The 25,966-nt window shown below is 35.2% G+C and overlaps 1 protein-coding gene across 5 annotated transcripts in view; it reads right to left on the reverse strand.

Annotated features, from left to right (window-relative positions):
- SKAP2 (src kinase associated phosphoprotein 2) overlaps positions 1-25,966 on the reverse strand; it is a 212,628-nt gene that overhangs the window by 76,720 nt on the left and 109,942 nt on the right. For 4 of the 5 annotated variants that reach the window (XM_055346899.2, XM_019031601.4, XM_004045212.5 and 1 more), the window contains 2 exons: positions 5,577-5,654; positions 4,485-4,568 (listed from right to left, as the gene is read on the reverse strand). In XM_055346899.2, the coding sequence (XP_055202874.1) occupies positions 4,485-4,568; positions 5,577-5,654 (162 nt within the window). Of the gene's footprint in view, positions 1-4,484; positions 4,569-5,576; positions 5,655-7,987; positions 8,008-25,966 lie in introns of those variants that run through there. The other variant, XM_019031602.4, reaches the window with a different exon arrangement.

Below are 25,966 nucleotides of genomic sequence, written 5' to 3' on the forward strand. Positions count from 1 at the left end.
TATTCAAAATAAAATCTTTAGCAAGGCCCTTATTCTCAGAAGGTTCTTACCAACCTGGTCTAATCCACTTATTTAGCCTTATGTACTCCCTCCCCTCACTCATTCTAAGCTCCAGCCTTCATTCCATTTTTGATCCCATCCACAGTCTTTCACAACTCAGAATCTCTGCTATTCCCTTACCTGGAAAGCCCATTTTACCCTTCTTCCCTGTCTTAGTCTGTTTATGCTGCTATAATACCCAAAACTGGGAAATTTATAAACAATAGAAATTTATTTCTCACAGTTCTGGGAGCTGGGAAGTCCAAGATCAAGGCACCAGCAGGGTCAGTGCCTTGTGAGGGCTGCTCTCTGCTTCAAGATGCCACCTTGTTGCTGCATCCCCCAGAAGAGTTGAATGCTGTACCGTCACATGGCGGAAAGCCAAGAGAGGGGTTCCACAGCTCTCTCTAGCCTTTTTTATAGAGACATATCCCATTCTTGAGGGTAAAGCCCTCATGCCTTAATCACCTCCCAAAAGCCCCAGCTCTTAATACAATATCCTTGGGAGTTAATTTCCAACATATGAATTTTGGAGGTACACATACATTCACAGCATAGCATTCAACCAACAAACTCCTACTCATTCTTTCAGGCCCAGTGAAGTGTTCTCTCCACCAGGACATCTTCCCTAACTTCCCTAGGCAATTAGTTTCCCTCCTTTGTGATCCAAAGATACCTTATTTAAATTACTTACTGTACTGCATTGAAATGGTCAGTTTACCTGCCCAGCTACCTCCTCCAACCCCACAGCATCCTTCCCTCTCTCACTGATATCCACAAAACCCAAACTGTGAGCACCTCTAAGGATCTTTGGATCCTCAGTGCCTACTAGCTAACAAGTGCCTGAAAAAATATTTATCAAATTTAGAAAAAGAATGAGTAAGTGAATGAATGAATGAATGACTTGAAGGACATCTGAACATCTAGGACCTAAGAATTTTGATGAATAAGACTCATGACAATCAAAGGAAAAGGAAGGATATGAAAGGATGAATAAGATTTCATAAGGTATTAAAATACATACTATATGTATTTGTTACTTAAGGGTCCCAAATGGCTATAAATAATAAATACAGACAATATTTATTGGTACAATGGTAAGTGCATTATTTACCCAACAGGTTGGAACTACTCTTTCTAAGCCACTACTATCTTGATAGGTCAATATGTTTTTTGGCACACACAATATGGTAGAAAATGTGAACTATGTATCTGTCAAACAGTAACAAAGCACAGTTTAACCTAGTAAGTGGTGTCAACTCCTTCTGTGCCTCTATAATCCATTTATCTAAATCCTACTTAGTTGGAGGATTATAGTTCTCATATAGCTAGATATGAGTTCTTCCCATTAGGTAAATGGTTCACACATACAGTAAACAAGGCTATAAAAAATCATATCTAATTTCACAAAAGAAAAAAAATTATTTGACATATTTTCCTGGTAAGAAAAAGATATAAAGGAAGGAAATCGGGATCATGCCAAACAAGTAATTAAAAACTGTCTAAAGACAGATCTTTTTTTGGAGTCCCTTAAAAGAGAGGAACTGGCTAAGAATTTCGAAGGAAACCACCAATAGAAAAAAGAACCACAAGAAACAAATCTAAAATTTCACTGGAAACAGGAGGCTGCAAAGTAAAAGGGAAAAATTTAAGGAAACACAAGCCACATCTTCAGACATCAACATGAAAAAGGAATGCTAAAATGGTAATTTTTTTAAAGTGGAAGTGTCAGAGGCTTTTAAACCAGAGCAACTCCATCTTGAATAGGGGCTGAGTAAAATAAGGCTTTGACCTATGGGGGCTGCATTCCCAGGAGGTTAGGCATTCTTAGTCACATGATGAGATAGGAGGTTGGCACAAGGTACAGATCACAAAGACCTTGCTGATAAAAGGATGCAGGAAAGCAACCAGCCAAAACCCACCAAAATCAAGATGGTGATGAAAATGACCTTTGGTTTTCCTCACTGCTCAATATATGCTAATTATAATGCATTAGCATGCTAAAAGACACTCCTACCAGTGCCATGATAGTTTACAAATGCCATGGCAACATCAGGAAGTTATCCTATATGGTTTAAAAAGGGGAGAAACCCTCAGCTCTGAGAATTGCCAACCCCAGTTCAGGAAAACTCATGAATAATCCACTGCCTGTTTAGCATATAATCAAGAAGTAACAATAAGTGTAAGCAGCTGAGCAGCCTATGCTCTGCTTTGCCTATGGAGTAGTGATTCTTTTGTTTCTTTACTTTCTTAATAAACTTGCTTTCACTTCCCTCTATGGATTGGCCTCAAATTCTTTCTTGCATGAGATCCAAGAACCCTCTCCTGGGGTCTGGATCAAGACCCCTTTCCAGTAATAGAAATGACAGAAAGGGTTAAATGGATCACAAAGTAGTTAAAATGCAAATTACAAACAATGTTACTACCATTAGGTCTCATCAAATAAGAATAAAAATGAACTCAGGAATTCAAGATTGCAGTAAGCTATGATGGCACCACTGCACTACAGCTTGGGTGACAGAGTGAGGCCCCCGCATCTCTAAAAAGAAAAAAGAAAAAGGAATGTAACTAATATCTAAATAACTCTAACTAAAATGTTTTCACTGAATGTATTAGTGTTGAAGTAAATATTAACACGCTTTGGGTTTTGGGGAAACTCTTGCTAATCTTTGACCTAACCATTGTGTTGTTATATGCCAGTCAGGACTAGAAATGGAGGAAACACTGATATTAGTATTCATTGATTCTTAAAGAAATTAGAAATGAGAAGAATAACTGAATCAAAGTCACAAGGATCTGAAACCTCCCTCCCCTGGTCTGGTGAAAAAGAGGATATTTTGTGGAAGGTAGTATCTCGATCTAAATTCACAATATCATACAAAACTATATTTCTATGATCTATGATAATCGTAACTGAACTTGGACTCTAAATTTTCTGACCTACTTCACTACTGACCCTTAGCAGAAGAAAGAAAGATGCTTGTTTATAGCTGTTTATAGTTTACACTTCACTGATGCCATTACTACATTTGAACATACTGTAAATTAGTGATGGAATGCAAACTAGCTACTAATTAATTAATTTGTTAATCTCATTAGCCAAAAGGTAAGAACAACTTCCAGCATTATGTAAGTATTTCAGACTTATCTGAAATATGACAATCTTACCTGTATGTTTTTAGAACAGGGGAAAAAAACTCTAAAAACTATAAAAAATGTCAAATAAAACATAAATTTCCAAACAACACTGATAACAATTCCATAGGAAAGCTTACATTCAGTGACACTCTTCCCTTTTTCTTCTTCAAGTGTCCTTTCTGGAAATGAACATTATCTATTTTGATACAACCTTTACTTTATAATACTCAACTCCTAGCCTGTTTTCCCCAGAATAAAACAAAACTCAGAAAGCTTACAATCTTTAAATTTCATTATTTGGTGGCTTTATTTGTTCAAATAACAATCTTAAAATTATGTGAACTACAACTGAGAGATTTATTAATTAACAATGAAGTTATAAAATGTATCCTATTATTTCTAAATTAATGTAGTGACAATAGTGGTTAAGAACATGGACTCTAACCATATTCTCTAGGTTAAAATCCCAAATTTGAGCTGGGTACAGCGGTGTGCACCTGTAATCCCAGCTACCTGGGAGACTGAGACAGGAAGATCACTTGAGCCCAGAAGTTTGAGGCTGCAGGGTGTGATGACTACACCTGTGAATAGTCACGGCTCTCCAGCCTAGGCACCAAGACAAGACCCTGTTTCTAAAAACAAAGGAAAAAACAAATTCCTAGATCTGCCATTTTCCAACTCTGTGACCTTGAACAAGTCACTTAACCTCTCTGTTCTCAGTTTTCCTAAAAGTCAAATTAATGGTGCTAATAATAGTACTTAGAGAGTTGTTGTGAGCTAAACAAGTTAACATAGCTAACGTACTTAGACAAAGTGCTTAGAACGGTGCCCAGTATATAGTAAATTCTATGTACACATTTGCTGTTATTCCTTAAATCTGTAAAGGGAGCTCAGAAAGGTGCTGTTCATATTTAATTTTATCTAATTTTATTTTAAAATATTTAAGAAAAATAATCTATTTTCTGCCATTGAAACTCTCACAACCCTATGTTCTTAACTTTTCCAGAAATTCTACAACAGTAGGCTGGATAATAAATATTCCCTAAAGTGAAAGGCCACACAGATTAAAGTTATTTTACTCTCTTTTCTAATTCAATACAACACAATTGTTTTAGCTCTGAGGGCATTCTGGTATTTGGAGCATTTGTCAAATAATGAAATGAATCATAAATTAGTCAGATTATAATTGTTATAATTCTCAGTTATTATTTGTTTGTCTTCAGTTTACTCTGTACCCAAAAGAGGGGGAAGGGATGGCCAAAAATTCTTATGCAATAGTAGTTGATACAATTGAACACCAACATTACCTTTATCACTTCCATAATAATAGAATACCGTTTTACTGAGAGCACACCACCGTTTCTGCCATTCAAATCCCAGAAAGCTGTGATCTGCAATAAAGAGGGGAAAATGTAAGGCCATTTCCTTACTGTAAAAGAAAAAGTTAATTAATATGATTTCTAAGATTCCTCTGAGCTCTAACATTGTGTGACTAATTTGTATCTTCTTTTCCAAGAGACAAAAAACCAAACAACAACAAACCAACACAGCTAAAGGGAATAAAGTAAAGTAGCTATGGGGCTGCCATACTTATGGGATCAACAGCATGGCTAACAAAGTTTTCTGACAGGGACAGTAAAAAAGGCATCTGACTATACAATCTTGAGATAATTGATCCATCTGGGTCTCATTTTCTCATCTGTTATAAAAAGAAGGGGAGGAGCTAACCTAGATTATTTCTGTTATCTCTTTCAGTTTTAAAATTCAGCTAAGAAAGCTAAGAAAAGCAAAATGAAATATAAATAGAAAGGCCCAAAGGGACTACAAGAGAGATAAGCAGAATGGTAATGAAAAGACTGTCTGCTTTTCATTTCTCATATTGTAAAACCACCTCCATATTTCATTTCCATTAAATATTGGTGTTGAAAGAGTGAGACCATATGGTCAACTCCCAATTATCATAGCCAATGGAGAGGAACACTGAAATGAATAATAGACAATGGCAGACAAAACTCCAGGCTTGATCTGAACCATGGTGCATGCCAGTTTGGGCACAGGAGAACCTGCTGCTCAGCCCAGTGAGATACTGGTGAGAAATCCCACCTTTGAGAATACAGTCATGGCCTGCAGCTTTCCTTTGAGAGGCAGGAAACAGCTCCTGAATCATTTACAAATAACCAAGGTTGACAACTAAAAACCTAACCTAATGTTTTCTTATTAAAAATTATTTAAAGCTAAGAGCTATATTTTGTGGTTTGGATAATGTCATCCAGATTTTCTTACAATCTTTAAACTCTTTAATCACCTAAAATGAATACTGCCTCCACATGTATACTACAAACATGTTCTATCGAAAGATGAAATTATTTTTACATTTTTCATTAGAACCTTCAGTTTACCTTTTCTGCGTTTTTCAAGGTAGCCAGCCTTTAGAACAAAAGGAAGGTCTTGTGCTGCAATTGGAGGAAACTGGGCTCCTATGAGAAGTTGGTGAGAGAAAAAAAAAAGCAGTGGGTAATCCATTTCAGAATAAACAAGTGCCAGATCTCATTAGATTCAGTGTGCTTTTAATTACTGAAATTGTTTAAATCTAAGTCTATTAGCTTTGTTTCAGATCCATTCCCTAGATTAATCCCCTCTATTCCTCCTAAAAGTCTCAAAAGTAAAAAAAAAAAAAAAGTTCTGTACTCCTATATGTTATTATAGCCTCCCAAAATACAGGACTGAGAAACTATTATAAATAAATGCAATAAATCCCTGAAAGAGAGGTTAAGAATTTCAAATAAATCATAGCTTCTTTATATTTATATTGAATTAATTCTTTAAAAATTTCAATACATATTGACTCTTTCCTGCATAATCCCTATTCCTACCGAGTAAAACATAAAATGCTTTTCCGAATCAAATGCTGAAACTTGTTTCTCTGAGCCCACAGCAAATATTCTCTGTGTTTGTATTCAGAGAAATCTTATGGACATTCCACTGAGTGAGTATGCTTTAGCTTTTATAGGGCATTTAAGAGTCTAAAACTAGATAGATCTGATAAAACTATTATAAACAAATACTGGATCCCTAAAAAAAGTTTTTAAATCAAGCAAAAGTTAAGTTGATTAGAAATTGTATATTAACGGTCATGGATTATAGGTTACTCAATTTTACAAGTGTTCAATATTTTTATAAACTTCATTAGAAATATAATAGTTATCTGCCGGGTGCAGTGGCTCACACTTGTAATCCCAGCACTTTTGGAGGCCGAGGCGGGCGGATCACTTGAGGACAGGAGTTCGAGACCAGCCTGGCCAACAGAGTAAAACCCGGTCTCTACTAAAACTACAAAAGAAATTAGCCAGGCATGGTGGTGGGTGCCTGCAATCCCAGCTACTTGGGAGCTGACGCAGGAGAATCGCTCGAACCCAGGAGGCAGAGGTTGCAGTGAGCCAAGATCACGCCATTGCAATCCAGCCTGGGAAAAAAAAGAGAAAAAAAAGAAAAGAAATATAATAGTTATCCTCAGCATTTTACTAGAACTCTAGCAAGTGAAAACAACCAATCAAAAGAAAGTTTGTATGGAATACATCCAGTGGAAATAGTTTCAGTACAACTTAGGATAGAAAATGTGTTTGAGTACAAACATGTAATTAGAATGAATAAGATCTAGTATTTGATAGCACAACAGAGTGACTATAGTCAACAATAATTTATTGTACATTTTAAAATAACTAAGTGGCCAGGTGCAATGGCTCATGCCTACAATCCCAGCACTTTGGGAGGCTAAGGAAGGAGGGTCGCTTGAGCCCAGGAGTTTGACACCAGCTTGGGTAACACAGTGAGACCCCCATCTCTACGAAAAATTTAAAAACAACTGGGTGTAGTGGTATACGCGCCTGCAGTCCCAGCCAGTGAAGGAGGAGGGTAGAGGTGGGGGGAAGGGGGTCTGAGGTGGGAGGATCCCCCAAGAGGTCAAGGCTGCAGTGAGCCATGATTGTGCCACTGCGCTCCAGCCTGGGTAATAGAGTGAGACCCTGTCTCTAAATAAATAAATAAATACATACATAAAATGAAATAACTAAACAAATATAATTGGATTCTTTGTAACACAGAGAAAGAATGGTTGAGGTGATGGATACCTCATTTATCCTGATGTGATTATCATGCATTGTATGCCTGTATCAAAACATACAATATGCCCCATAAATTTGCCTATTATGTACCCACAAAAATTAAAAATTAAAAAAAAGAATGGGTTTGATAGGAAGTTTATTATATACAAACTCATCACCTAATTTTACCAGTTTTTTTTTTAATACCATGGGGATCACAGTAGTGATAAAGTCATGGATATTTTTTCTTAAGAAATAAAGCTTAAAATTAGAGCACTAATTTCAGCTCCTTGGTGGATCAATTTCACCCAGTAAACACAACACAGTATCATTAAAACATATTTAAAATAGAGCCCTGATTTTGAAATGTATATGAAATTTTAGGGAAAGTCAGTGTACATATTTTAATAGCTGTTCAATAAATGTATCCAGTTGTTTTCAAAATAAACTTGGTACATATAAAGGTATAAATTATTTATTATAGGATTTTGTACATAAAACAAAAATTACAAACAGAAATCTTATCTATGTAAACAAGTCCTGGTCAACCACTAATCTAAAGTGGATAATTGTGGAATGATTTGGTCTCATTAAGGGGTAGTCCCACAACCCTCTCACTTCCATTGGGCATAATAAACGCTCTTTACATAAGGAATGGATGCTCACAAAATCTTAAGAAAAGTTAAATTATTCTGAAAAGAAATGGGTACCTTTAGCATAGCTTTCAACTCTAAAATGTTATTGGTCAAAAAGGAGACAGAGAGAGATGGGAAGAAGGGAGAGGGGAGAGGAAGTGGGGGAAAAGGAAAAGGAGAAGGGAAATTAGAATTTACTAGCGTTCAATATACACATAGCCTGAGTCTTTTGCTTTAAGAAAAATGTTGACTAAATTTCCACCTGACACATCACAATAAAATTTGATGTCATAAGCAATACTTGTTCTGAATTCTAAATTCATGTTTCTAATATAAAATCTTTGATTTCTTCCCTGGGGAGTGGGGGAGTACATTTTTTTTAACTGAAATTTCATTTTTCTAAACCTTTATTGCTGTTTGTCCAATATCCAGGATTTGCTTAATAGCCATATGAATTCTTTAAAACACAAAAGTATACTAATAGCAATCCCTGTAAACACTTTAGATTTTTAAATTTTCAGAAGAACCATTTGGTTTGTATATCACCATGAGCATATGGACAATACTTTCTGATGGCAGGGATGGAAAATCTGTTATAATATATAAAAAAGTAGTAATTTCCTTTTAAAAAATATGAATTCTCATATCATTTAGACCTCATATCACTATACCTACAATGATTAACGCTATTGACATTTAGGAAGATTTAGATTGGTACAAAGAAACAAGATTTTTTTTATACATTATGCATGTATAAAAATACATGCATAATGATACATGAAGAAAAGGAAATTAAGGCTAATGTAAGCCTATCTGCCAGGCAACAACAAAGAGCTACCACATGTTTGCCATACACTGCAATTACGTTATCTCACTATGGAACAGTCAATTATACAACATTCTGGTGAATTCACAATCACATTCTCAGCTTCGCTATTAAAATTCAAACCCTGTCCTAAAAAAAAGTTTTGCACTGGGTCTTAGTCCTTTGCACATAGTAGGCATTCAGTAAATGTTAGCTTTCATTACCTATTACAGTTAAATATTGTTATATGTTACTATAACTGTAACTACTAGTTCAAGTGAATGGATGCTAATGTAAACATAAGACTATGTTGCTCAGAGAAAGTTAATCAGAAATGAAATACAGGAAAAAGCATGATTCAGCAACTATACAAATTAAGCATTGTAGCTACTTCTAAAGCAGTTAAAAGATTTCCCTTTACTTAAATGAAAGTGGTTAATGAAAAAAGTATATCCTAAGGGGAGAACAAAAATTAACCCATATGTTAGGAACTAGACTATGCTACAGGAATTTATTACATGGGCTTGCTTAAGTGGCCACAAACTTTCAGTGCCCGAAAAAGTAAGGTATATACTGAGAAAGACTACATTTCTTTTTATAAAATGAGTATGTATTTCTTATATGATAATCCTACTTTTCTAAAGCAGTTCAAAATATTAGACATTAAAATCGACACCCTACAAGGACAACTAAGCAAGGAATGGGTCTTCTTCCAGCGTGCAATTTGAGAATCTGAAGCATTCAAAATGGTAACAAGGTCACAATGAATTCAAATAAACAAGTATCAAGTGCCTATAGTCCCACCAATTCAGGGAAAAAGGCAATAGTGAAATCCAAATTTCCCTGTAGTTAGGTTGATATTTTATTCATAAGGTAACTGATTCTAAAAGATAACTCAAGAATTCTAGAATGTGCCTTAAAGCTTTTGCTTTAAAAACAAATGGTGTATATTGTAGACATAGTACAGCAAGCTTCAAGTATGGATACTAGAATTTCAAAAGCAGAGAAGAGATACAAAGAATAAAAATTGATAACAAATTACCTTAAAACTAAGGTATTACCCACTCCTGGTGATTTTATTAAACTATTACTTTATCTTTTTTTTCTTGAATCTAGGATGAAAAACACTGGAATGTTTAAATGCCTGTAATATACTTAAGAAATAAGTTTTATTTTTTAAAAAGTGTTAACAATTAAAAATAATTATTTCAAAATGAAAAATAGTAGTTACTTCAATTTCAGAGAAAAATATGAAGTCTGTGGTAGGAAGTATCACTTAGTGACATTTCAGGTGTTAGGTTGGTCAGGTCTAAACCCAGTCTTGGCATTAATAGGGTAGACAATTGCATTACTGTATTTAGGACAAAGAAAAGTAGAAAAATGTGTCTAGATCACAGAAGCTTCACTCAGAAGACAAGGCCTAGAACAGCACGCAAGTCCCTTGAGTAGGCAAGGGAATGGTGGTGAGAGAGAGTTAGAGTTGGGGGAGAGAGAGAAACAGCTAGAGTTGAGGAGAATGGGAGATCTAATGGTCCTTCTTTCTTTTTTATTTAGATTTCTCAAATCTAAATGAACAAATGTTGATTCACAATTTTGTCCAGTATTGGGTGCCTCAATACACTATATTCCAGGGTCTTCCCTAACATTGATGTGTCTCCTAACAGACTCCTCCCTGATACATGTTACACATACACACACACACACACAAACACACACACACACTATATCCCAGTCTGATACCTCTTCAAATGCATTAATTTTTCTAAGACAGTATGAGACATCATTACCAAGGTGCAATGACTCAGAGACATTTTCAAAATAGACATGTTTTTATTGCCATTTTTATTTTTTGATATGCAACTTTGGTGATCAATTTAAATGCTAGACTTCTAAGGAATCCAAAGCCTTATTTTTACTATTTTATCATCAATAAATCATCATATTATTGGCTTCATTACACTAATATGTTCACACGTTTTTGGTTGTTTAATCTAGACTTTATGCAAAATTACGACTAGGTTTCTGAGCTTCACCTTTTGCTCCCTTCAATTTTCCCTTTTCTAGTTGGCATTTATATAGTTTTCAACATGAACACCAAGCTTTCACATAGGGTAATTTTTCCTACCACCTACCCGGCTAAAGTTTCCTTTTCCCTTATATTGGAAAAGAAAGGAAAGATACTTTTTAAAAGACTGTTTTTATTCCTAAGAATTTTCACTCTGAGTCAAGATGTTGGTCCATTTAGTCAAATATTCTGTGTCACCACATGATGTGAGTTTTCCCTGAACTCCAAAAAGTAAAGAATAAACTTCTCAACCATACAACCATATCTTTTTTTCCTGACAATTCATATAAATAAAGCATCTACAAGTTTATCTAAACCTTTTAAAATTATTCATTTTCACCTAATAGTTGGGATACTGAGTTCCATAAATTGGCCACCTCCTGGGGGGAGATAGAGCTTCGTTTTATCTCTTCTAAACTCATGTAGTAAACTACCAAAAATGCAGCCCATGCTGGAGTGCAGTGGCATGATTTTGTTACTGCAGCCTCTGCCTCCTGGGCTCAAGCGATCCTCCCACCTCAGCCTCCTGAGTAGCTGGGATTATAGGTGCACAACACCATGCCTGGCTAATTTTTGTATGTTTTGTAGAGGCAAGGTTTCGCCATGTTGCCCAGGCTGATCTCAAATTACTGGGATCAAGTGATCTGCCTGCCTTGGCCTCCCAAAGTGCTGGTATTATAGGCATAAGCCACCATGCCTGGATAATAGACCCATTTTTTAAAAAAAGTATTTACCCACTTAATGATTGCTTTATATTTGAAACATATATTAGGCTTTGATTCTCCAAAAATATTATCTCATTTCATGAAGGTGATACTCTCACCTATCCACTAGTGGTTATTTTATTATCTAGATTAGCTTCTCCAGTTCTAGTTCATTTTTCTTAAGAAGTGATAAACAGAATGAACATACATTTTCAGGTGCCAGTATGTCATAATACCAATATAATCCCACTGCATTGTAATTTTGTATAACGGTGGAGAAATGCTTTCTGTTTTGCTTCCACTATCCTCCCAGTTGATGTCCACTATCTTAGTGACATTTTTGGTTGAAGGGTACATTTAGTACTTAGCTTTAGGAAATAGTCCATTAAAAAGCCTCTGTTCCCAGAGCTGTGACTGACTCAGAACTCATCATTCCACAAGTGCAGTTTAATTACACTTTACTTTATAATTGCACACATGAACTTAGAAGCTATTTTCCCTGTTTCTAGAAATTATGTGATACAAAGATGCAGGGATGCAGACACTTTGTTTCTTATTCTAATGGGTTTTAAGTATAAAAATTCACTAGCATATCTGCAAAGTAAACAAAGAACCAAAACAAAATAAGACTATGCACCAACAAAGGAGAGAAACCCACACTTAACTTGGATATAAATATTAAATAAAATATTTTAGTGGTGTGGCACATATCCAGAAGCTTAGCTTTACATTGATACTGACTTCGAAATCCATGGCACAGGTTAAAGAAGTCTGTAATGTGATCTCAGTTCCATACTTTTTTTTTTTTTTTTTTTACCTTAAACATGTCACTGAGCCTCTCTGGACTCAACTTCGTCTTTTAAAACCTGAAAAAAATAGGTTCAATCATCTCCAAAGCCCTCCCAATTCCAGGACTTCATGAAATATATCCACACTAATATTTTTCTTGTACTTTCAGTAGCAAATGGCCAAGGTCCAAGATTAGATTGAAGTTTCAATTATATCAAATGTGGAAACTGCTCACAACATATTTTTTGTAGAACAACTAGTAACTTCTTTTACATCTAGCATAGAACTATTTTATGTCATTTAAAAGGTTTAATATTCAGCTAGAACCTTGGCCTGGAATATGTGTGAGAGAAATAAATACATAAATTAAATACTTTTCATATTTGAATAATTCTCCCCTCCATGTGGGAAATTTGGAATTTCAAATCTGTTTATCAGTATTTTTAGTAGCAAAAGGAAGATATTATATATTCAACAGGCATCTCAAACAATAATCACTGCCGTAACTCTAAAAGAGGACTAATTGTGTTACTTTAGCATAGTCTTGTTTTCTCATCGTAGCACTATTACTTTCTTCAGAAGAGATTCACCAATGAATATACTAGTACCGGCGATCTCTAAGCCTATCATGATATTTCTTTTAAGAAAAACAAAAACAAAAAAGCTCACACCATGCTTTGACATAAAGATGGTCAACTTTCAATTAGTAGAACCATAGAATTCTCAGGAGGGTTATGCTTTGGGGAAAAGGCTTTAAAAACTGATATAGCAGCCTATGTGACTACACTGGGGAAAAAGCAGAGTACAACTCAAGGGTTTAACATCTGCTAATCTCCTCCCTCCTCTGTAAAGTGGCCATTTTGAAGGCTACCAACCAAAAACGGAATAACCATGAGGATAATTCAAATTTGCCTTTTTTAACTCTAAAGGAGTTAGGGTGGAAATTTTCACTATGCCTTCAATAGGTCTATTTGGAACCAAAGAAGACAGTAACTATTAATATCATAGCTACATGCATGTAAGATATGCTCATGAATATAATCCAAAAGATTAAGCATTTGTTCAGAGTTCAATCAAAAGCTTCTATTTTACATCTCTTCCTTCCTCCTCTCCTCTCCTGCTCCTCCCTTCTCTTCTTCTCACCTTCCTTTTCCCCCTCTTCCCTCCCCTCCGCTCCTCTTTCCCCTCCCTCTCCTCTCTTCTCCTCTCCTTTCCCTTTTTTCTTCCTTCCTTTCTTTCTTGCTGCTACTAATTTCCATATAAATCTACCAAACTATGAAAAATTCTAATGGCAAGATTCCAGAATAATGAAATCTGAAATCAATTGTGTTCATCAACATCCATTAAAATAATGCTCAAAAAGTCACAGATGAATAGTATATGTGAATTATATGATACAGAGTCCAATTATCCTTCTCCATTCATTTAAAACTGCTTCTTTTACTTTAACATACATCTAAGTATACGACCAGAAACTGAACTATCTTATTACATATCTGAAGACTGCTTCTTTAGATAAATCTTTAATATAGAACTGCTGTCCCTTTCTCATAAAAGTAGATGTGAAAAAAATCTCTTTAAGATTTCTGATTCGTTGGTCTAACAATAAACCACTAGTTATCACATTGTTAAAATATATTAAACTTGTTCCTTATAGAATTTTAAAATATGGTTTTTATCTAAAAATTCTAGAGTTATTAATTTGTGGAAAACCTTATAAGAATCTCTCAATTATTTCCAGGGAAGATAGCATATCAATATACTGAATCAATCATTTAAAAGTAAGGTTTTACTTTAGAGACAAGACTACTAGTTTATATATTTATAATATAGGGCACCCTCTGTGTTTTTCTATTTTAGTAAAGGGATCTTTAGATTCCACATAAAAAATTTAAATCAAATTTTGCCTTCCACATAAAGTAACTCCTCAGCAACTCTTTATCTGCCTATATCTTAGTCATCTGCTCTGTAGCAAGTAAAACATTAAATTCTGAAAAATAATAGCCTTTTAAAAAAGTCTATAATACATACTTTAAGAAAATGAGATGCAAGCTTAAAATGGAATACATTCTCCTTAAGTTAAAAATATAATTCTAAATATATCAAAATGTTCAGACTCTACATATTATAAAATTAAATATATACAATTATGAACTGGGTTTTAATTTAATGCATCTCTTTCCACAACAAAAGTGCCCCCAAACTGATACTGCATTTTAGAATCATGTTCAAAACCCTGGATTTACATTCAAATTGCAGGATAGCTACCAGCTCTGTGACTTAGCAAGTCACTTGATTTCATTAAGCTTTAGTTTTCAAATCTTTCAATGTAGATAATAGGAGGGCATACTATGGAGAGTTATGGTGGGGATGTAGTAGGATAGCACTTAAGATAACTCTTTAAGAAATGTTGTCTCTTATTACTACTAGTATTTTTAAAAGGCAACTCAAATTTGCCACAAGTCCATTGTTCCATACACACACAAAAAAAGGAGGCTGAAAATATAAACCACTAGAATAAAAACATGAATGTTAAACACCTTTTAACCATACGCCTTTCTTTCTGGTTACAGATATTTGGCCAAAAACAAATCTGATGCACAAACACATATTTGACAAGATTACACATAATAAAGATTAGCATAAATGAAAAGGAACGTTCTTAACTCATATATTAAACAATATTTTACTAGTCTATATTATGCGCCAGGCTCTTTTCTAAATATTACCCAAAATAGAAAACTAGGAAACATAAACTCAACTTCACTGAAAATTTGTTGAAGGCATCTTAAAAGTCAAACAATTATGTATAAAATTTAAACAATAACAATAATAGGTCCTCGGCTGGGGGCAGGGATTCACACCTGTAATTCTAGCACTTTGGGAGGCTGAGGCAGAAGGATCACTTGAGGCCAGGTGTTCGAGACAGCCTAGGTAACACAGCAACACCCTATCTCTATAAAAAATGTATTAATTACCCAGGCATGGTAACCCACACCTGTAGTCCTAGCTACTCAGAAGGCAGGAGGATAGTTTGAACCCAGGAGTTGAAGGCTGCATATGATAGTGCCACTGCACTCCAGCCTGGGTGACAGAGTGAGACCCTGTCTCAAATAATAACAATAATAATAATAATAATAATAATAGGTCCTACTTCTTTCTTCCTTACCTATGCTATCTCTGTATCAAACACAACTGTTTCTATTATCTCCACACTATAAGCTTAAATATGTTTTTTTTAAGCACTATCAGTGGCATGATTACAAATATCAGCACTGCAACAGTTAACATTTATTGAGCCTTTACCATGAGTTAGGTAAAGATGATGACACCAGTCATCATCTCATTTCATCATCACATAACCCTAAGAGGTAAGTATTACTAACTCTATATTACCAATCAGAAATCAAGATCACACACAATAAGTGGAGCAAGGACCTTAAGTCTACTTACCCAAAAGCCCATTTTCTGAAATGCTATGTTCCACTGCTGATGGAATAAATGAATGCCATCTATAGAAACCGTGTCAGACAACATCACTGAATTACTTTTCTATGGCATTAAAGCAATTACCATTATTTAAGGTTAGTTCCCTAAGTGTAATGTGATATATTTTAATATACCATATATACCATATACCTAATATACCTAATAGATATACCTAACATACCATACTTTTTTTTTTTTTTTTTGAGATGGAGTCTTGCTCTTTCACCCAGGATGGAGTGCAGTGGTGTGATCTTGGCTCGCTGCAACCTCCAACCACCAGGTTCAACGATTTCCCTGTCTCAGCCTCCCACATAGCTGGGATTACAGGCATGCACTACCATGCCCAACTAATTTTTGTATTTGTAGTAGAGATGGGGTTTCACCATGTTGGCCAGGCTGGTCTCGAACTCCTGACCTCAGCTGATCCACCCACCTTGGCCTCCCAAAGTGCTAGGATTATAGGTGTGAGCCACTGCACACGGCCAATATACCATACATTTAAAATGTGGGGTGTTGTTTCATCTGTAAGATTTTGGGTCAATTTTGCTTCTTAAGAATGTATTTGAAATACTTCCATTTTGGTTTAAAAACACATATACACAAACATGGAACAAATTAGTAATGGGGAAAATGATGTTTACGGAAGGAAAAGGAGGTGCCTTTTGTATGCAGATTCCTCTAGCAAACTGCATAGAAATAAGAAATGAATATAATTTAGATTGAATTCTTTAGCTTCTTTCCACTCAACTATGCTTTATCTTTACATAGGCCATAGGACAATTCTTTCATTGATTTACTTACTTTTGCAACAGCTTTATGTTGTGTATTTTGAGGTATAAATTTTTAAAATTATTTTCAGATTATAAGTAACATTTTTATAATTTGTGATATTCTTTAAACTCATTTTTATTAATTTATTTTTCCTATTCTGTATACAAAAAGTTTAGAGTCATTAATAACATAAGATTATATCCGAAGTATCTGAAATAGGAATATGCAGAGTTATAATGTCTTCTACATTGTACAGTATAATAAAACACGTTTTTGTTTTTGTCTTAAGAAAAATAACAGGTACATAAACAATTGTCATTCTATTCCCATCTCCCAAAACAACCTTATTATTGAGGGGTGGTTAATATGAGTAAATAAACAAGAAAAATAAGTGACAAATGTGTAGTTTGAAAACTATCAAACATGAAATTATTTTATGACTAACTTATTAATAGAAGGTAAATTGCTGAATTAAGGCTCTCACTCTATTTCACAGTCCTACTCTGATTATTTGATTACTAAATTGAGCTTGATTACTAAAGCAAATACGTTCCCAAACATTCTTAATGCTTTAGTCTTCATAGGTAAATAGTATACCTGTTTCTATTTAAGAAGGAAACTATCTAATTTTTTATTTAAATCAAGAAGTCTTGGCATTTTCCCTCTTCTGTCATTCAAAGTACCTACTCTGGTTTAAAGTATCATAAGCATCTTCCTAAAAACACATGCGTATGCAATCTTTCTCCCCTCTCTCTTACAGACACACACACAATTTGTTTTCCTTCCACCTAAAACAAGAGGTTTTTCCATAACTCTTTTTTCAATATAGATATGAAATTCATACATTCTTATCTATTATTATTGTTAATTTAGCAATATACTGCCTCCTTCTCCCCCATGCCTTTCCCAGGCATTTGTACAGATACATTTGGTGAGGCAAATTAAAAGCAAACAGGAGCTATCAGTGTGTATACACACTGGGTGGGAGGGAGGGGGAGGATGGAAGATGGAGAAGAAAGGAAGGGTAAGGAAGGGGAGGAGGCAGAGTGACAAAGCAAATACCTGTATAGAAAAATGTTAATGTTAGGGGAATTGGGGTGAAAGGTATATGGGAACTCTTTGTGTTATTCTCGCAACTTTTCTGTGTCACTATTTCAATATTTTTTAAAATCAAGGCAAAATTAGAAGTCAGGGTGGAACAGAAGACAACTTGGAACTACAAAGTCATTTACACTTGTGAGGAGTGGGCCAAAAATTCACTTATAAGCTTCATAACAACCAACATGAAGCAAGAAATACAATAAACTATATGAGCCATTGCCCATAAGATAAATACATATCATTGTTCAGGGAAGAAAGCACAACTATTTCTGGCTCCTGGTACTGAAATGGGAAAGAAATTTCTCCCATGGTTCTCAATGTCCTCAATAACATTTTTACAGTATACAAAATAAAAGTTTCATAGGGCTGTTTTGTATAACATCATTCATATTGAGCCAAAAGCTTAATGCCAAAGTGAAATTCAGTAAAAGCAATTCTACAGAATACAAAACAAGGAGGCCCAAGTATACAGCTAACTCCCAAAAGCTTTGTTAAACTCAAGGATAAGATCATAGAGTATCTATAGGAACAGACGCCCTGCACAATTTTCAAACAATCATTCCAAAATCCTGTTTGCCTTGATCAGACTTCTGGTAAATATTAAATCTCAAGAAAAACTCCATTCTCTGAAAGAAGGTAACACAACTCTTTTTATGTTGCTGCTTAAGTCAAGAGCCATATCCTTTAACAAGCAGCCAGGCTGGGGGTAAAATTAATACACTTATTTATCAATTTACAGTTTAATGACTTTGCAGGGACATAAACCTGGATGAAGATCATCTTAACACAAAAACAAATCAGCAACTGGCCTATAAAGCTCTAACTCAGTGCCAGGACAATTCCAGCCTGTAAAATTTTAAGCATATACCTACTTTGTATCCACAAAATGTCCACAGAACAACATGTTACTGAGAATGATAAAATGCCTGAGTCTACTCTTCAGTATGAACTGGTAATCATATGTACACCTGGGTAACTGAAAGGATTATAAAGCATTGTTATCCATATAACTGAGTAAATTACTAGAGAATTCATACTACAATTTCAATATTAGAACAGTTAATATGTAGCAGTTTTTCTTCTTACTATGGAAATAAAAGCATACCACATGCTTAATCCTTTTTCTGATCCCTAGTTTCAAAGGGGAATAACTGTAAACAGCCATTTGTGAGACTGGCCAGGGAGACAGACATAGACATTCATGTGGTATTTACAATATCAGGCTAAAATAGTGTGTCACAAGAGTGTCTTTTTCACTGGAATTTGAGCAAGGGGATCATAAGGCAGTGTTCTGAAATTTGAGTGCGCATGGAAATCACCAAGGGTACTTCTTTCAAATGTAGAAGTATAATTTTAAACAAAATCATCTATATGGCTCAGAATGGTATATTTAAAAACCTTGTTTTGTGTACAGGATTTGTAAAATATGGTCTAAGCTAATGTTCATTGCAAAATAAAAAAATCAATATATAGATAAAACACAGTTCTGCAATCAGTACACACTGAAAACAGAAGGAAAATCCCCAAAATATAAATGATAGTGCAACTAGTGATTTTTATTTATAACTACCTAATTTTGAGGTCATTAAAATAATTTTGTAAACATTTAATACACCTTTCACAGTAGTCTTGAGAGAGAAAGAGAGGCTGTCATAATAAAAAGCAGTATTGAGCAGCCAGTTGCCTGCATGTGTTGGTTCATTCATCAGGCAGTTACTGAGCATCCACTATGTGCCAGGCACTGTGATGGAGCAAGAGGTACAGCTACAGTCCTTGCCTTTGAGAAGCTCATGATGAGGTGCAATTCCCCACTAATAAAGAGATTCAAGAAACCAATGAGGAGACAGAAGAATGAGAAGCAAGATAGCCGTAAGACATGAAGAACAAACAGGTCATCCTTATATTTATATCCCACCTTAATATCTACTTTCACAATTACTAACACTCCCATTCAGTTCTAAACTTTATAACCACCAACATGAAGAAACATAATAAAAAGGAAGAAAATTGGGACAGAACGTATAATATAAAAAGTGCCTATTTAGCTATGTGATTTTAGCATATTTTTAAAAAAGTAAGCCGGGCACGGTGGCTCATGTCTGTCATTCCAGCACTTTGGGAGGCTGAGGCGAGTGGATCACTTGAGGTCAAGAGTTTGAGACCAACCCAGCCAAGATGGTGAAACCCCTTCTCCACTGAAAATACAAAAATTAGCAGGGTGTGGTGGCGTACACCTGCAATCCCAGCCACTCTGGAGGCTGAGGTGGGAGAATTGCTTGAAAACAGGAGGCAGACGTTGCAGCGAGCCAAGAACATACCACAGAACTCCAGTCTGGGCAACACACTGAGACTCCGTCGCAAAAAAAAAAAAAAAGTATTCAAGATGTGAAAAAAAAAAACAAAAAACCCAACTGACAAATATAGAAACTGATATTTACTATGAGTGAGACATCAAAAGGCAATTCATTAATATGTTCACTGTGTGGGCTATCTCACTGCAGGATCTGCCAGAGCTGACATAGCCCAATCATACATGGTCTCTTTTTCTCCCAACTAAGAGTTGTCATTACCAGAACAATTTCACCAAGAAATTTTAACGATTTAGTTCAAATTAGAAACATCAAAATTAAACTTTGAAAAAGAAACTGATGGAATATTGAGCAGAACAAAACGATTGCTAACAACACACAACAACTGATGTAACTTCATGTAAACAACCAGTGCTGTTCAGCCACACTTGATCACATCAAGACCAGTTCAGTGCTCCCTCATTTGCCCTGCAAGGCACTGGAAGTTACCTCAGAGGAGGCTAAGGCAATAAAATGGTCTGAACTCTGAATCTGTAGTTTGCTCATAAATATGTGAAATATACAATGACCTCTCGAAAATATGAAAAAGACTTAAAATCCAAAAGATACACATCCCGCTAAAATTCCATATGAATAAATGGCATAACACAAGTTATTCCAAATCAGTTTAGATATGGTAAGATCTTATGATAAGATATCCTATTACATGTTTCTCTAAGAATTCAGCTGTAATTAAATCACGTCTGAATAGACCATGATGTACATTCTCACTGAAAAACAAAATTTACATATATAATGTTTTATCTATCTTAATATTGATAACAAGTTATCAATTAAATTAATTCATTTAAGTCCCCTTCACCTGGATAGCTTCAAGTCTCACACAAGACTCACAGTTCTAATGTACTTTTACAAATACAAAAATAATTTTTAAGAATTCCTCAGAGGATGCTGAAATATGGAAATTTAAGACTTAGTCCAATTCTTTCTCACCAACCAAAGAAGTCAGGTATACTGTTATAATTCCATACATGGATAAGAACTGGTACAGTCATTAACTTGTCAAATGATGACTTATTCAAGGTGTATTTATAGGAGAAAACATTTGCATGGATGTCACAATAGATAATGAACTGCAAATTAATAAGAAAAAAGTGAACAGGTCAATAGAAAAACAGGTAAAGGATATGAACCCAGTAATATATGGAATAAGTACAAAGGTTAATAAACATGAAAAGAGATGAGTGTTTATTGATTTGTAGTGTTTCCTGAGCTCTCCCCACCTCCATTAGAATATAAGTTCCAACAGCCCAGAGACCACAACTGTCTTCTTCACTGCTGTACCCCTAGGACCTAGATTAGTGCCTGGGACACAGAAAGTGTTTGTTAAATTTGCTGAATGAACAAACAGATGAATAAACCTCACTAAAAACTACTTTTTAACTTATAGGACTGGCAAAAACTGCAAAGATTAAGAATATCAAACAGGGAGGAGGGCAAGAAGAGATACTCGCATCTCCACTCACCCTGTTTTGGGGAGTATAGCTTAATACAGCTTTGTGGATGAAAATTTGACAATACCCTGATAATTCAACTCCTAAGAATCTACCCTACAAATTAAAATGCTGTTACATGATGGTGTATAAGCCAGAATATTCGCTGATATACCATTTGTGACAACAGAAAGATGGAAAATGCCCAGCAAGAGGAACATTATGAAGCCATTCTAAATAATGCTATAGATCTGTGTGTATTAATATGGAAAGATATATACTAATGTAGAAAGATGTCCATGATACTTGGTTGAAAAACACAAGTGGTATACTAATATATAGTGATATACTGTTTTTTATACTTTTTGTTAATTTTTTTTATTATACTTTAAGTTCTAGGGTACAGGTGCACAACGTGCAGGTTTGTTACATATGTATACATCTGCCATGCTGGTGTGCTGCACCCATTAACTCACCATTTACATTAGGTATATCTCCTAATGCTATCCCTCCCACCTCCTCCCGCCCCACAACAGGTCCCGGTGTGTGATGTTCCCCTTCCTGTGTCCAAGTGTTCTCATTGTTCAATACCCACCTATGAGTGAGAACATGCGGTGTTTGGTTTTTTGTCCTTGTGATAGTTTGCTGAGAATGATGGTTTCCAGCTTCATCCATGTCCCTACAAAGGACATGAACTCATCCTTTTTTAGGGCTGCACAGTATTCCATGGAGTATATGTGCCACATTTTCTTAATCCAGTCTATCATTGATGGACATTTGGGTTGGTTCCAAGTCTTTGCTATTGTGAGTAGTGCCGCAATAAACATACGTGTGCATGTGTCTTTATAGCAGCATGATTTATAACCCTTTGGGTATATACCCAGTAATGGGATGGCTGGGTCAAATGGTATTTCTAGTTCTAGATCCTTGAGGAATCACCACACTGTCTTCCACAATGGTTGAACTAGTTTACAGTCTCACCAACAGTGTAAAAGTGTTCCTATTTCTCCATATCCTCTCCAGTACCTGTAGCTTCCTGACTTTTTAATGATCACCATTCTAACTGGTGTGAGATGGTATCTCATTCTGGTTTCGATTTGCATTTCTCTGATGGCCAGTGATGGTGAGCATTTTTTCATGTGTGTGCTGGCTGCATAAATGTCTTCTTTTGAGAAGTGTCTGTTCATATCCTTCGCCCACTTTTTGATGGGGTTGTTTTTTCTTGTGAATTTGTTTGAGTTCTTTGTAAATTCTGGATATTAGCCCTTTGTCGGATGAGCAGATTGCAAAAATTTTCTCCCATTCTGTAGGTTGCCTGTTCACTCTGATGGTAGTTTCTTTTGCTGTGCAGAAGCTCTTTAGTTTAATTAGATCCCATTTGTCAATTTTGGCTTTTGTTGCCATTGCTTTTGGTGTTTTAGACATGAAGTCCTTGCCCATGCCTATGTCCTGAATGGTATTGCCTAGGTTTTCTTCTAGGGTTTTTATGGTTTTAGGTCTAACATTTAAGTCTTTACTCCATCTTGAATTAATTTTTGTACAAGGTGTAAGGAAGGGATCCAGTTTCAGCTTTCTACATACGGCTGGCCAGTTTTCCCAGCACCATTTATTAAATAGGGAATCCTTTCCCCATTTCTTGTTTTTGTCAGGTTTGTCAAAGATCAGATGGTTGTAGATGTGTGGTATTATTTCTGAGCGCTCTGTTCTGTTCCATTGGTCTATATCTCTGTTTTTGGTACCAGTACCATGCTGTTTTGGTTACTGTAGCCTTGCAGTATAGTTTGAAGTCAGGTAGCGTGATGCCTCCAGCTTTGTTCTTTTGGCTTAGGATTGACTTGGCAATGCGGTCTCTTTTTTGGTTCCATATGAACTTTAAAGTAGTTTTTTCCAATTCTGTGAAGAAAGTCATTGGTAGCTTGATGGGGATGGCATTGAATCTATTTTTAAAAATGCCAGTATGGCCATTTTTTGAGATGGAGTCTTGCTCTGTCACCCAGGCTGGAGTGCAGTGGTGCAATCTTGGCTCACTGCAACCTCTGCCTCCCAGGTTCAAGTGATTCTCCTGCCTCAGCCTCCCGAGTAGCTGGGACTACAGGCACTTGCCACCACGCCTGGCTAATTTTTTGTATTTTTAATAGAGACGGGGTTTCACCGTGTTAGCCAGGATGGTCTCGATCTCCTGACCTCATGATCCGCCCACCTCGGCCTCCCAAAGTGCTGGTATTACAGGCATAAGCCACTGCGTCCAGCATGATACACTATTTTTTAAAATTTAAGAAGTATCTGGTTCCATGTTTTTTCTAGCACATATATGTATTCTTACAACTCGGGAAAAAAGTCTGGAAGGGCACATAGAACTGTTAGCAGTTCTTACTTCTAGGGAGTGTAGGGAATTTTTTTTTTCCTTTTGCAGAGAGGGAACAACTTTGTTATAAGCATGTATTATACATTTAAAATTTTATAAAATACAATTTTTAAAATTGTAAAACAAAAAATAGGCTTTTAAGTAATTTAAATTGATTTATATTATTAAAATCATAGCCAGAAAAATGCCACCCATTCATCTATAAAATTTAATTTAATCAATACAAGTATAGTTTTCTGGTACAATGATACAATTTGAAAACAATATTCCCTACATATATGAAGGTACTACTTTGAGAATGTTCACCTACCTGGCTATTCTTCAAATAGTCCAAGTCTCATGTACCCACACAAGTTTTCACTCTGCTTGAAATGTGCTATTCCCTCACCTTTCTCCACTTACCCACTCCTCACCACTATCGTTGCCTAGAAAGCTTTCAGCTTACCCTTTAAAGATACAACTCAACTCACTGAAAAGCTTTCCTGTTGTGACATAAAGAAAACATTTGCAAGACAGATGATTTCTTAAAAAAATTAAAGGAACACATTTTCTCTGATATAGATAATTCTAATTCTTGCTACTAAATTTTTAGAGTAATAAAAAGTTACCTAAGTGAAAACAAAATAGCCATTAACTTTTAATTACCCAGATATTTCTACCTTTTCTAAAAATCTCCATGTGCTTACAGAAACATAGCCAAAGGCTTCAAAACAATTCCTGATCTGGGAAAAATACAAACGGATTTTTGGACATCCACATGAACTAGACATGTTCTTGTTTAGAAAGCTAGCATTTATGACAAATTTTCCAAAATGAAATGAATCTAAATTTGTTGATATTACAAAAATAACACAATAATGTATTTTTGCTCTATGTCAACTTAAATGTCTTCAAACTGATGTAAAAATATGCATAAAATTAACTGTGCCAGGTAATAACTAGTATTCCAAATTCCACCTGGGGAAATGAATTTTATGGCTATACTATAAACTTCTAAAATCCTGAAGTTTTAATAGATATACTGACACAACCTTAACCATAACAGCTCTAGCAACTGCTGCTATAATCAATCTGTCAGTTTCTATAATAGCTATGACAAATCCATTAATATGAATGATGTACACTTCACATAGCGCACTACACAGCAACCGCACAAGTTATGTCATCTCCATTCTGAGTAGCAAATCAGTAATCAATATTTGTAAAAGCAGCAGCTAATCCTTTGTAAAATCACTGGTTCAGTGATTGAGGAGTTTGCTCAATCCACACAGTTAATCCCTCTTCATCTGCTTGAGCCCTCTCTTTATCCCAGCCTCTTACAATGCTAGCTATGGCAGATTAATACATCTCCACATGCTAAACATGACCTGACAATTGACACAGGATATTGCTGACAGGATAAGCTCTACAAACACTGGCCTTTTAAAAGGGAAGCTTAAAATTAACATTCAGAAACCCAAAGTTTACAAACAGGCTCACCACTATCCCTTCTCAACTCCAGTTATCTGATTTATTGAGCTCACCCTCCTTGGGAAATAGATCACTATTTTTGGTTTGAACAAGTTTTGTTGATTATTGTAGAGTGCTTATTCATAAAGCATTTCCTGTTATCCATCTTTAAAATAAAGGTAAATACAAGTTTTCTGGCCAAGAAAAGAGGCCCATTTGTAGAGAACCATTTAAAGAATTCCTGTGTGTGAAGTAAAAGTGACAGTACTCAGCTACTTCAAAGTTCTACATTTGAAGAAAATCTCAAAAAAGCATCTTAATGCTTAAAACAAAGCTTTGAGTGAAAAAAAGATGCATTTCCACACTGAAAAGTGATGAGCAATACTTTAAGTGCTCTGTGCTAAAAGAAACATATTTTAAAGATATAAAATAAAAAGTTTAATCATCCCTAACAATTAGATAAAATGACAGATCTTTCTTTAGGAATTACACTAAATTTTACTTTAAGATCCAACATAAATTTCTGTAACAGAGTTATTTCAGTTCACATATTCCACGAATACTTGGAATTCAAACTACTTGAAATTCTAAACTAACTGAAACTACTCAAAAGGAAAGAAAATGCAAATTCATGTCAAAGTAATAGTAAAAAAATAGGCCTAGAAAGAAAAATTATTTCCTAACCCAAGAGAGTAAATGAAATCTTTTTAAAGG

Source organism: Gorilla gorilla, chromosome 6 (assembly GCF_029281585.2).
Source record: "Gorilla gorilla gorilla isolate KB3781 chromosome 6, NHGRI_mGorGor1-v2.1_pri, whole genome shotgun sequence".
Taxonomy (NCBI): domain Eukaryota; kingdom Metazoa; phylum Chordata; class Mammalia; order Primates; family Hominidae; genus Gorilla; species Gorilla gorilla.